The sequence below is a fragment of the Canis lupus genome, chromosome 32 (genome assembly GCF_011100685.1).
Source record: "Canis lupus familiaris isolate Mischka breed German Shepherd chromosome 32, alternate assembly UU_Cfam_GSD_1.0, whole genome shotgun sequence".
Lineage (NCBI taxonomy): Eukaryota > Metazoa > Chordata > Mammalia > Carnivora > Canidae > Canis > Canis lupus.
The window spans coordinates 11363071-11377068 of NC_049253.1; the positions used below are offsets into that span (position 1 = coordinate 11363071).

Consider the following 13998-nt stretch of genomic DNA (forward strand, 5'->3'; position numbering starts at 1 on the left):
TGCTTTTGTACTTGATGTTTGCATTCTTTTTTGAAAGAATGTTGTCCTTTTAATTACTGAATACCTAGGTATGGACAGCAGCTGTTCCACACTCTGCTTCTAAATGAAAAACCCTCACAAGTGTAGTGTGCTGAGGACCGGCATTTGCTGATTTGCTCCATCTTGTTTGCCCCAAAATCTTTAACACTATTTCTGTTGAAGACCATACAAAAATCTGTTTCTATACTTCAGAGTTTGCTGTTTGGTTTGTGTCCTTAATGATCAACATGATATAATATTCTAGACTAGAAGATTAGGCAGAGAATGTTTTTGTCCTAGAATGTATCCCAAACATCTTTTTTTAATGTCAGAGCTGTCACTGTGCTTTCTTGACACTTACGTATTTTTTCTAAAAGTTAAGGTGGTCCAGGACACCTGGGTGGCTCAGTGGTTGAGCCTTTGGCTCAGGTGGTGATCCCGGGGTCCTGTGATCAAGTCCTGCATCAGGCTCCCCACAGGGAGCCCTGGTTTTCCCTCTGCTTGTGTCTCTGCCTCTCTCTGTGTCTCTCAGGAATAGATAAATAAAATCTTAAAAAAAAAGTTGTTCCTTCTGCCCTATCCCAGAAAAACAAAGTGCCTTCTCCTGCACCCACCCCAGCCCCTTCTCAACAGCTGCTCCAGTTGATTGATTGGTTTCCTTCACTTTATCAGAGTCCGTGGCTTTTCTGCTGCTATCATTGCTGGGCTGGTCCTGCAGCCTTTGAAGTCATTGGCCTCCTTTCAGAGAGCAGCACTGGCGGTCATTTGATAAGAACGGCAGAGAGGAGCTCCGATTCACATTCATAAAAATTTCAGTGATTTAGGAATGATACTATTCCTGCCAGTTTCCTCTCCCCTTTGTTTTGGGATTTCAGAAACTTCTGTTCATACAGTAGTTGACTTTAGTCATTGTTTAGCACTTACTGAGCACCTAACAGATGCCAGATAGCAGTGTAAGACCTGGAAATACAGTGTTGAATGAGGCAAAAAAAGTCCCTGCTCTTGTAGTGCTTATGTGGCTGAGGGCAGTTATTACATAAACAGGAACATACGAATGCTATAATAAAAATAAAACAGGGCCCGACTTTGGGGTCTGCTTTAGATGGGATGGTCAGGAAAGGCTCTTCTGAGAAGGTGAACTGGTCATTGGTAATGACCAGTTATCCCTGAAAAATGGAGGGTATTCTGTGTCTGGTTCTGGAACATAGCAGTGGCAGAGAAATGAAAGACATGGGGAACCAAGCATCACGCTGTGGAAAGCGCTTAGGCTGGGAATGAGGCCACCCAGATTCTCAGGCCCCCTTCCCCAACCGTGAATGGCCTGGGGTAGGTCCTTTAAAGCTGCAGACCTCCGGTTCCTCAGTTCCTCACTGCAGTGAAAGCGCTGGGTCCTAAGGCCTCTGAGATACCCATCTGTGGCCCTACTTCCCGGCCGCTTTGCTCTTCCGTGGTCTGCACTGCCTCCCAGTGTTGTCAGAGAGACTCAGGTCTCTTTTATATTTACTGATGTGTAGTCCTCATTCTGTGAGTGGTTCTGTAGAACTATTAAAGCACCTGTATGGTCTTGAAAATGACATAAAGACAGTATGGCTATTTTTCAGCTCTTAAATAGGTCATCTCCTGCCTCCTACTCTTCCACCAGGGCAGATGCCTCAGAAGCATTGCCTGTAGTTTGGGGATTTGATACTCCACTCATGTGTCAGCATATGGCTCCTTGTTTGACAGACTACAGCCACACAAGTGCTGGCTTCACCTGAGAAGCCAACAACAGATAAGATGTTTGATTAGAGCTGATCCTGCCAACAATGGGGAGTGAAATCTCCCTTGACTGGTTTCAGTTCCGCAGGGAAGTTGCTGAGTATTAGCTAAATCCCTCTCCATCTCCCAGTCAGTGAGGTAGAGCTAATGGAACCAAATGCCCAGGAGGGGAAGAGACCGTGACTCCAACAAGAAGAGAGTTTTTGAGAGTTTCTCTTATGTACACAATGAAACTTAGCACTGTCTTGGTGTCCTAAAAGAAAAGTCCTGTTCAGTTAGATCTTTGAGCTCAGATGGCCATGCATGTAGCACAAAGGCTAGGGAACTCTCATTCCTCTGAACTAGTCACAGTAAGGAATATACCCCCACTTAAAAAGGAAAGGCTCTCCTCAGTGAACAAAAAAAGCTCTCTCAAAACTTGTATTTCTGATTCTTAAGAGATGTATGTTTCATCTAATGCTTTCATATTTTGGTGGGAAATACCATTACAGGTGCCTCATGCAGCCCAACATAGAAACTAGCCTGTTAAGAGTTCCTCATACACCCAGCTGTGTTCCCATCTCTCCCTATGTTTCTGCTTCAGCGCTTTATAAATGTATCCACTCTGGTGGAATCAGGTTGAAACAAATGAGCATTAACCTAGTCTCAACTTTTAGGATAATCAGAAATGGGCTCCATAAAAGACATTCTTTCAGGTTAGACATGATTCCCAAGCTGTGCAGTCTTGCAAGAAAGCCAAATTCATCCTTAGCTTTTGGATTATATAACATCAAAGAGCTAGTTTAAAAGAAAAAACGAGCTATCTAAAAAAAAAACCAAAACAAAAAACAAAAAAAACCTTTGGTTAAATAGATACACACTGGCACCCACATACAAGCATACTCGCAAAAACATAGGTTTTAGGTTTCTGACTTTGGTGTGATCTCTGCCTTGTATACTTGCTAAACTGAGAAATTAAAATGTATTTTTTACTTCAGCCTTTATTTCCCTGAGGCCAAGAGGTGTGTGAAGTATAGAACACAATAGTTCAATACGCCGTGCTTGGATTCACATCTTCTGAAAAACTGTCTTTAGCTTCCCATTTCAGGGTGATGTTGGGGAGCCTGATGAGCTAGTAATTAAGGCCTGGGGCCCTGGGGCCCCTGGAGCATATGCAGCATCACTGCAGAACTTTAGAATGGGGCTGGAGCCACTTCAGGACTGGCCGTGGCCCTGAAGCCTGGAGAAGGTCATCTGGAGCCCGTGCCCCAGTGGAGTCAGGGGGCGGTCTGTGTTCACTGGCCTCAGTGAAAAAAACCATTTCATACAGTTTCTGATGCTCAGCCTGGTGAGTTTGCTGCTTCTGCCTCATCTTTGCTCCGAATCCTGTGCCACGAGAGCAGATGTAGTCATTAGGTATCAGTAAGCCTCTGGGTACTTGTTTCTGGTTGCCATGTCTGTTGGAAAGCAAAGACAAGCTCTTACAAAATAATAAAGTCAGAAACAAGGGCATCTTAGCCTTGTCCAAAGTCTCAAAAATTAAGACTTTGAAAATGGGAAAGTGAAAAGATGGCATCCTGCTTTCCATTTTTCATCTTTTGGTCAAACCCTTAGAACTGTTACTAGGCAAGCAGGAGTGTGTGGGGGCTAGGGGCTGAGGTCTGGAGGTCTGGGAATTAGCAAGACCCCTAGGACACAGCAGCAGTGGCAGGGCAGGACTCTGCTGCCTCCATTGGGCCCCAGGCGGCACCCTGCTCCCCGGTAATGGGCCCAGCCCAGTGTGGCGGGGGGGTTGGGGGGGGCTCCTGCCTGGCATTTTGCCATGTGGCTGCTGGTGTGCCATTTAGTGTGGCACTTGTCTTTTCAGGGTCAGCAGGTTGCTCTCCTGGCAAATGGAGATTGTGGTGGCCCGGAAAGGCTCCTGCATGGCATCTTCTCTGAGGCGGTGGCATTCTCTGGATTTCGTTCTTCGTAGGCTTGTCCACAAATTCCTGCTAAACTTGTCCAGATTCTTAGAAACCTTGTAGAGGATTTGCAAGGCAAGGACACTTGATTACTTCTCTTACTAGGAACTCCAGAGTAAGAACATTCAGGAAGGAAAATCCAGATGTCTGGCAGAAAGGGCAGGCTTGGGCACATTGTCCTAAAGAGAGTTGGCTGCACGGGACACTGTGTGGCTAGACTAATTGGTGTGTGGAATGCAGGTTTTCAAATTTTGACCATTCTCCAGGGCACTTTATGCTGACTCATATGATGGGATCCTTTGATGTCAAGAAAGAGACGGCCTATGTTGGAATTAAGGAGAATGGGGAAGTCCATCTTAAGGCTGCAGGAGCATCTTGTGGGAGCCAAAGACAACAGTACACATGACCCAAGGAGAGGACTGGAAGATGGCCTTTTCCTGCTCTTACCTCTGTCCCTGAAAAATTGCCTCCTTCTCCCTTCTGTTGATGACTTTCTCAGTTCTTTGGTCCCCATATCCAGAACTCCTAAGCTTACACATTGTTAGTGTCAGTCTCCTAAAGAAAGGATTCAAATTCCAGGGAAGGGACCTCGGTCAGCCCAGCAGGAGTCGGACTTCTCAGTCTGTAATCAGCTGTGGCCACAGGGGACGGTCACACCGTACAATATTGCCGTTGACGCACTGTGCTCTCGTTGTGGGTATGTTGGGAGTCTGGACAATCAAGAGAGGAGCGAGGCAGCAACCCGACAAGGTGTCCGCTACAGCTCACCAGTAAGCAGCTGGCTGGGGTCTGCTAGGTCGGCAGACAGGTTGATCGGATCCAGCCGGCCGTGCCCCAGAGAGGACACAGGTGAAAGCTTTTAAAATCTCTCCTGTGCTTCAGTGTCCTTTCTGTCCATCCCTTTCTGCTCTTTAATGGTCAAAAGAGCTAGAATTGTGTTGAAGTTGCCTTGGGAAACCAAAACAGGGAACTGGACCCTTGGCTACCAGGGTTGATCATGTGCCATTAACAAATAATAGGAGAGGGAGAGGCTCATTTAAACCCTCTTGAGACATGTGATATTTAGTATTGTTCATGAAAGAACATGAAATTGAATTAAGATCAATGCACTTAAGAATAGTTTATAGAGTCAGAAAATTATTTTGGACAAATTTGGTTTAAAAAGAATGTTTTTCTCACTGAGCCATCTGGAACTGTTGAGGAAATGAGCCCTTTTGGAGAATGGTTTCCCAGAGAACTCTAGGTTTACTTCTGTAAGTATCAAAACCTGTAATTTATTTAAGTCTTGAGTGCAACCTCTATCTCTTTTAACAGAGTGCATGGAAATTAAACATATCTTAATACTTGATGCTGTTATTCTACAATGCATATAGTATGTGCTAACAAGGAATTGGTGCTGTTTACCATGATGCTAAATGACCACAAATAATGCGGGATTTTAAGAAATCTGCTCTTTATAATTTCTGCGTCTTCCTTTTTTTGTCTGGGACTCTGCCCTCCCCTAATGTGTTCCTCTGCTCTGTTGTGTGGATTCAGAAACCAGGAAAAGAAACTTATTTGAAGAATTTATAAGTTAAATGTAAATGCTCTTGAGTTGGTATATGGGGGGTACTCTTACAAGGCAGGGTGACAGGTGTTGGTTTTGTGCGCGGATTTGTTGATAGCATGGTGATAGCTTGAGGCTTTTTTTCCTCTCAGCTGTATTCTTTAGAGCCGAGGCTGCCAGTTAACTGAGATCCAGATGATTTAGGTGGTCCTGTTTATTTTTATTTTTTTTTAAGATTTATTTATTTATTCATTCAGAGAGAGCAAGAGAGAGGCAGAGACACAGGCAGAGGGAGAAGCAGGCTCCATGCAGGGAGCCCGATGTGGGACTCGATCCCGGGTCTCCAGGATCACTCCCCAGGCCGCAGGCGGCGCTAAACCGCTGCGCCACCAGGGCTGCCCGGTGGTCCTGTTTAAAACCGTCCGTGAGCTTTGTTCTTTTTGCCAGAATGAGAGAAAAACTAGAGCATTTCAGAAAGACAATACTGCTCGCCTTTTTGCCTGAATTTTAATTCATACTAACCTGAAATTTTCTACAACTTTAGGTGTGTTCTTTGAGAATATAACAAATCTTTTTTGCTGCTATTTTGGGATTACTTTTCTCGGTTTCTGGAGATACTCTGGCTCTTAAGAGACATATTTCATAAGAAAGATTTTGCAGAATTAATGGCATGAAACTTGCTTACTACCCTAAACATGTTGAGGGTGGAATAGCAGAAATGGAATGGACATTTCTGGATCACATACTGTGTCCTGGGTGCTCCAGTAGACACCTCTGCTTGGGGTGCCTCATGCTGCTCTTGGGGCAGCCCTGGGCAGAGTAAACCTCTGGCCTGTATGGGGGATGAGAAAACACCAGTAACTTGTCCAGGACCACATGGCTGCTGTGCAGCAGGGTCAGGTTCAAACCTGGCTCCGTCTCTTAACTCCCAGTCTCCACCTGCTGCAGTAACGAAACTTTATTTTGCCCTTCAGATGCCAGATACTCCCCAAGCTCACCACACACGTGATCTCCTTTTCCCCCCCTCAACACACTTTATGAAGGGTGGGAACTAATTATTCCTATTTTACAGATAAGGAAACTGGGGTTGGGTAGATCCAGGTAACTTGCCCAAGATAACCCTGGTGGTATGCTGGAGTCAGTGTCAAACCGAGCGTAGGACTGTCCTCGGAGCCCTGCTGTGACCCCACGGTGTACTGTTGCCCGCCTCTGCCACATAGACACATGCACACACGCACAGGTGTTTAACAGGGAAAATGTTTTGAAAAGGATGCGCCGATCCTGTTACTTCATTTTTAGAAGGCGAAGTTAGCATCTTTGGTGTAAGAAAATGTACAGAGAAATGTGAATTGGATAAAGAATTTGGAGATGGGTGGATGAGGTGGGTCTACATAGTTATTGTTTTCCTGAAGTACTTCAATTTATAGAACTAAAATGATGTTTTGAGGCGCTAAACCTCCGAGCCACCTGGGCTGCCCGAGAATATATGTTTAGGACTCAAACTCGCATCCTGCCACCTACAGGTTGAGTGACCTTAGGCCAGTTGTTTATCCCCACACAGCCCCCATTCCTTATTTGTAAACAGAAATTTGGGGAGCTGTTGTGATGATGAGACCTTGCACACGCAGAGTACGTGTCCCAGTGCCTGGTGCATCAGTGCCCAGCGGACGCTTTTTCTTCCTTCTCCTTCACCAGCTGGCAGACAGGGCCACCTCAAAGTCACGAGGGAAGTCATGAGGCTGAGACCCACCTGGAACCAGGAGGCTTGTACTCTGGAGGGGCCCCCTGGGACCAATCATTCAACAACCTTGTGCCTCAGTGTCCTGTACAGTGCCATGGCCAGACTAGCTCTATCCTGCCGGCGTCCTGCTCTGGCAGTCTGTGCCTCTTCCCTACACACACACACACACACACACACACACACGTGTGCACGACATGGCGCAACAGGAGAGTTCGCGCCCTCAAATAACAGGCTTCTGTCAGTTTGCCCCTAGGCCAGGCAGCAGGACTCAGGCAGTTGGCAGGAGGTGTGTGGTGTGCTGCTCTAAGGCAGTTTTTGCAATTAAAATCTGCCTCTGTTCACCTCTTGCAAAACTCAACTGTGATAATCTCTCCTCACATTTTACGTACTAACTAAAAACAGTTTAAAGCTCTTGTTCCTTACTAGTAACATTTGGGAGGGGGAGGCAGGATCTATAATTCCAGCTCATCTTTCTGGGTTCCTCAGCATTTCTAAACAAGGATATGATGCCATTTGATACACTACGGGGCAGGGGTCTTCCCCTGTTGTTCCTTCGGGCCAGCTCTGCTGCCCCCAGACGGGCCTGGACAGCTTTCCTCTCGTGTCCACCTCAGCCTCACTAAAGGGCTTGTTTCCTTGGCCCCTCCTGCCGGGGGACAGCTTGGGGCAGGGGGCTGGGCTGCACTCAAGGACGGGGCTGGTGAAGCACTCAGCTTTTTAGTAGTCACTTATGTTTAAGCTTACGGAGAAGGATTCTCCCTCCTGCCCTTCCTTCGCTGCTTTTGGTCAAGGCCTAGACATTCCTAATGCCTCAGAGTTAGTGCTGTTTATCTTCCAGAAATAGACCTGCTCATGAAATCTTCAGCTTCCCCTTTCCTACTTGGGCTTTTCATAGGTGACTCCGCCCATTTGAGTTCCAGGTTCCATTTGGTTGGTGGAATATTTTTGTGAAGATTGGAGTTTGGTCCAAGAGAACTTCAGGGGTTTCAGCTAGATGGTAGGGGGGTGGGTGGCAGGGTGGGTGTCTTCTGCTGCCTCAAACCCACTCTCCAACTGGCCCACGCAGTGACTCCTGGCAGAGGGAGCCCAAGCCTTAACATCTGTAAGATGGGCCTCGCTGGCTGCCTTTGAAGCGGGAGCAGTAATTGCCAGCTTTGATTGCACCGACTTCACTGGTGGGTTGGGCTGCGCTGGGGCTCGCCTGGCCTGGCCCAGCCACAGGCCCCCAGTGAAGCCTTAGATGTGGGAAGTCTCCAGTCTCCAGAGCCTCATGCCTGTGGTTTCTTGAAAAGAATCTTGATTTGACCTGTTTTATATCTATAAAGCAATTCTCTAAGGCCCCCATTTCTCCCATTTGGAGGTAAGACTTGGGTCTGCCCTGATGGTTCTGTAGTTTAAAGAAGCAACCACATTCAGTCTGTCTTATTTGATAGCAGGACAAATTCTTTACCAATTTATTTCAATACTAGTTATGCTATTAGGATTTGTAAGAGGACACTGAAATAATGAAATAACAGTGGGAAGATGTGAGGCTGTAGAAAGAAATGGTTTTGGGGATCCCTGGGTGGCGCAGCAGTTTGGCACCTGCCTTTGGCCCAGGGCGCGATCCTGGAGACCCGGGATCGAATCCCACGTCAGGCTCCCGGTGCATGGAGCTTGCTTCTCCCTCTGCCTGTGTCTCTGCCTCTCTTTCTCTCTGTGAATATCATACATACAATAAAAAAATAAAAAGAAATGGTTTTATTAGAAGACGTTGAGATTCTTTCACACATAGTATCCGTGTAGTAAATGGCCACTCTGGACAGCCTGGTTCGCTTTAGTAATTGTGTGACTGTGCTCAGCTCCAGAAAGGAAGAGGGGAAGGCCCTCTGGGTGGGGCAGGGAGGGGAAGGACAGGACGGCTTGGTGAACCAGACGTGCTGGGTGCTGCCTCAGGAGGCGTTGGCCTGCTGGAGAGTGGGGGCCCGTGGTCCTCAGCTCCTGACTTTGGAGTCAGCCTGCAGCTGGGGCAAGCAGTCCATTCTGATCACAGGACTTGTCTCCAGCTGCTGGGAGCTCCTAGCCCAGGGGTGCAAGGCCATTCCTCATCCGGAAGAGCAGCTTGGACCCAACCTTTGAAAATCTGTGCTGCAAGAGTACATGTAAATAGGGATCTGTGAGGTGCCTTCCACTCTGGGCCAGACTTTGCTCCTTCTTAGCTCTTTGATTTTCCTGTGTGAAGGCTCTGTACCCTGCTGAAATTTCAACCACCAAAGTGCTGTAGCATGTGTTCCCCTGCTAAATAGGGAAAGGTTAGCTTTACCAAAGAATAGGAATTGAAATGGGCATTACAGACCTCCTCAGTTGACAGCATTCTGTGGCTGATTTGCTCCCATTTGTTTTTTTCGGTAGCTACCTGTATGCATAGATTCTTCACAGTTTCCATCAGTCCTCTTGAGGGACAGTGTTTATAGTAGTTGCATTAATGGTAAGAAGAGCTACCAGGTCGCTAGAGTGCTAACGGGCCTAATACTGCTCTGCACCCACCATGCGCTTTGCCAGCACCCAAGGGTTAATGCACTCCGCCTCCCTGTGCGCACATATACGCATCCATGGAACCAAAGCAAAATTTCAGTAAAGTAGACTTACTCTCTAACGTGGTCCGAAGATGTGGGGCTACCACAAGGCTATCATTTTAGCCATCACCAAATCAAAAAAGTGGACTATTAAGTGCAGAGATCTTAAGACACGTGCTGTATGCCACAGAGGCTAAAGGCCTATGACAAATGCACATTAACAACATTTCATTTGTTCCTTCTTGAGGTGGAAAACGAAACTCATTCCCAACGTGCAAAGCCAAGGCAGCGACCCCGGGACCTCTTCTGGAGATGGAAGCTTGTTGAAAACCCAGACTGTCTCCAGGGCTTGCCCAGTCGACCCCAATGGAGAATTGACACCACCTTCACCCTGAGGTCACCGCTAGAGACGCTGATCCATAAAGACAATCACTGCCAAACCCCCTTTCATCTACTGCAAGAGCCAAGTTCCAAAATAAAGCATAAAAGGTTTCCTAAATGAGAAGTACAAAGCACCTGAGAATGCTAGCAGGCCGAGCAGCTGTCCCCCTCCTCTGTGCGCGCACTTCCCAGAGCATCTTGCGTCCATACCTGTAACCTTTTGGCAAGGACAGTAACTTGGCTACTTTGCCTGCCAGGAGCAACTGGGCAGCCAGCACATCCATCAGCATCCCAGTGGGGGACTTTGTGGAAGAGTTCCCGCTTTGTTTCTGTCTTCATTTTTTTTTTCCCTCTTCCTTTCTCCTAAGGCTTTTATTTAACAGTGCAAAAGAATCAATCTTATTTGCTTTTTTTTTTAAACTTGAATTTTTTTAAATTTTCACTTTTTAGTTTAAACTCTCTTGTTGTATATTTTGCTAGCTATGAGCTTTTGAGTAAAATTCAAAGATCTGGAAAAGTTGAAATAAAAATGAAAAGAAGCCGCCCTTTTTTGAGCGGTATCTTGTTGGACAAGTGGCTTCTCTGTGAATTACTTGTAACAAATAGTGGCCTCTGTCTTTGTAAGGTGTTTGATAGAGCTAAATAAATGGAACAGCCAAACCCATCCTGTTGGTAGCAGTTGGCAGTCCTATTTCATTTTATTTTATTTTTTCTGATCTCCTTTGTTTAAATGGTAAACCTTAACCCATACTTTCAGCAGGCCGGTTTGCAGTGAATTTTCATTTCTTTCCTTTTTCACCCCCTTGTTGTAAAAAGCCCAGCACTTGAATTGTTATTACTTTAAATGTTCTGTATTTGTATCTGTTTTTATTAGCCGATTAGTGGGATTTTATGCCAGTTGTTAAAATGAGCATTGATGTACCCATTTTTTTTTTTAAATAACAAGGCACAGCCTTTGCCCCAAACTGCCATCTAACGTTTGTCATTCCAGTTTGAGTTAACGTGCTGAGCATTTTTTAAAAGAAGCTTTGTAATAAAACATTTAAAAACAATGTGTCCTTTCTTTAAAGAGTGAAGCTCTTGATAATCTGGAGCTAGTAGTGGTGAACTAAAATCCATGGGCCAGGCCCGAACTGCCTTGTCCACATCAGAGGGGGGCGCCTTCCCCTGTCTCCAAGACACAGTCCTCAAAGGGACTTGCACAACTTGGACACCACCTCCTCCTCTCCAGGTGTAGACATAAAAGGGGGCCAATGGGAAGAAGACTGTCACCAGGATTCAGATGGGAGTGATTCTCTTCTTCCCCCTCAGCACCCCAGACAGCCCTCACGGACTCCAGCCACCAGTAAGTGTACAGGTCATTTTTCATCATCAGAGCTCATCTGTTCTCACTCTCTGGGGTGCTTTGGGACCCCCCAAAGCAAGGTGTCCCTATGTTAAAAAAAGGCCTTAACTCCCACTTACCTCCCAAAAGTTTACATTTTCCCAATTTTCAGTTGTATTCCATAATTTTCTCTTAGGCTTTTATTAGGCTAGTATAGAAGTCAGTATCTGATTTAGCAAAAACTGTATATTAAGGTTGTGGGTTTGTTTTTTGTTTTTTTTTTTAAGATTTTATTCACTTGAGAGAGAGCGAGAGTGATCACAGAGGGAGGAGAAGCAAGCTCACTGCTGAGCAGGGAGCCCGATGTGGAGCTCGATCCCAGGACCCTGGGATCATGACCTGAGCTAAAGGAAGATGTTTAACTGACTGAGCCATCCAAGTGTCCCAAAAACTATACTTTAAGTTTAAAAAAATGAGTATTGAACTTGAACTAGTTTGAGAACTACTGATAGCACTGATCTAACTTCAATCTCTTGCTGAAATTGTAGTTGGTTTCCCTTTCCCAATCTCCAGTACAGCTGGGGAACAGCTGGATGCCATACTTGTAATAACCCTCCACCGACTGTACTTGAAGATTGCCATTAAATCACCCCTCCAATTTCTCTTCTCCAGGCTAAGTGATCCCCACTCCTTGAACCTTTCATCATCAGCCCTTTAATCATTTTCATTACTATCCTCTGGAACCTCTCCAATTCCTCATCATTTACTCCTAAACTTGAACCAGGGAAAACTATTATGTTGAGGAGACCTACTTGTTAGGTTTCATATTCATTTGAAAATCATCTGACTTTTCTTAATGTACATGAACCAAATGGTCTAATGCTGCCATTCAAGCTTTTGCTGGGAATTAACTGGAAAGTCCAAACAAAATGGTGTAGGAGGTAATAGTTAAGGGTTACTTTTAGGGGGGTGGGGAGGACTTATGCCAACAGTGATTGGCTCCCCTGGATCTTAGAAGGAAACTGCGTAATGATAGTCTCTTCAAAACAAAACAAAACAAAATAATAGTCTGTTCTCCAAGTATGAGCAAGGATACGAAGCTGAGAATGGAAAGCTGCCAAAGCCCACTCAAGTCCTCTCTACTTCAGTAGTTCCTCTACATTTTTATGACATAAAACATGAGTAAACATCAGACAAGGGGTTGAACAATGTTGAAGACGGACTGTTTGGGACCTCTGAGCCAGTTATTCCTTCCACCAACTTGGTACCCCTCTAGTTTTAGAGAAAACTAAAGAGTTCCCTCTAGAATAATGTGTTTCTCCCAGATCCTTGGATGGCACACAGCTCAGTGCTCACTCCTGGCTGGCCCACCCTACCAAAACGCTGCTTGCTGCAGGCAGCAGTGTGGGCAGGGAGAGTCGCGAGTCCCTGAGCGGTACGGCCCAAGGAAAGTCATCCTGGGGCATCTGCGGGCAGAGGAACGCGCCTCTGCTTCTGCCTGTTTGATCTGGAAGTGATTTGGCTCCGTTTGCTGCAAGCTCAGAGCTGAACTGTGTGCCAAGAGGAGGAGGATGGGTCAGCCTCTCTTGGAGCCCAGCCTTCCTCTGAGGCCACAGCTGGCATGCTGGTTCCTATGAAAGGGTGTTTTCCTCCTGGTTTTAGTTTGTGTGGTTGCTAAGGTTGCTGGCAACTACCTGTTGAGCTGTTCGAAGGGGCCTTTGAACTATTTCGTGACTACAGCTGTCCTAAATACAATAATTTTTTTCCTCCGGAGTTTGGTCTAAGGCTGAGACAACATGGAAACCTCTAATCAAGGGCCTGCGAGCAATAACAAGATGTCTGTGTGGCTTTCCTTTTAAAGAAGAAAAATCCTGAGGAGTAATGCATGGTTCTGACAGAAAAGAGAAACTTAAATGCTCCACATGACATAGTAGTTGTTCTACAAATTACATTTACTACTTCTGCCACAGGATATTATCTTTCATACATAAAAACCTGGGGAATGTCAAGAGCTGCCCTGTAAAACCTAATTTCTAAGTTTCTATAAAGAGTTAATATCCAAACTATATAAAGAACTCCAGCAACCCATAGAAAAAAGCCCCAAACACTGATTACAAAATAGGCAGAGGATCTGAATAGGCATTTTCTTTTTTCTTAAGATTTTATTTATTCATGAGAGACACAGAGAGAGGCAGAGGGAGAAGCAGGCTCCATGCAGGAAGCCGGACGTGGGACTCGATCCCGGGTCTCCAGGATCACGCCCTGGGCCGAAGACAGGCACTTAACTGCTGAGCCACCCAGGGATCCCTGAATAGGCATTTTCCAAAGGAGACTTAACAGATGGCCGACAGACTCATGAAAAGATGCATTATATCATAATCAGCAGGGAAATGCAAATCAAACCACAAGGAGATACCACCTCACACCTGTTAGAATGGTTAGTATCAAAAAGACAAATAACATGTTGGTAAGGATATGGAGCCCTTGTGCACTGTTCATGGGAATGGAAATTGGTGCAGCCACTGTGCAAAACAGTGTGGAAGTTCCTCAAAAAATTAAAAGAACCACTATACTGGATGCAACAATTCCATTTCTGAAGACAACACCAATTCAAAAAACTACATGCACCCCCGTATTCACTGCAGCACTATTTACAATAACCAAGGTATGAAAGCAACCGAAGTATCCATCGATGGAAAAGTACATAAAGAAAATATGGTACAACAGACACA

General features: G+C 45.7%; 1 protein-coding gene across 6 annotated transcripts in view; it reads left to right on the forward strand.

Annotated features, from left to right (window-relative positions):
- LEF1 (lymphoid enhancer binding factor 1) overlaps positions 1-10994 on the forward strand; it is a 117720-nt gene extending 106726 nt beyond the window's left edge. For all 6 annotated transcript variants that reach the window (XM_038581937.1, XM_038581938.1, XM_038581939.1 and 3 more), the window contains one exon: positions 9809-10994. In XM_038581937.1, coding sequence (XP_038437865.1) covers positions 9809-9888 — 80 coding nt within the window. In that variant the 3' untranslated portion in view covers positions 9889-10994. The remainder of the gene's footprint in view (positions 1-9808) is intronic.
- Positions 10995-13998: the final 3004 nt, after the last annotated feature.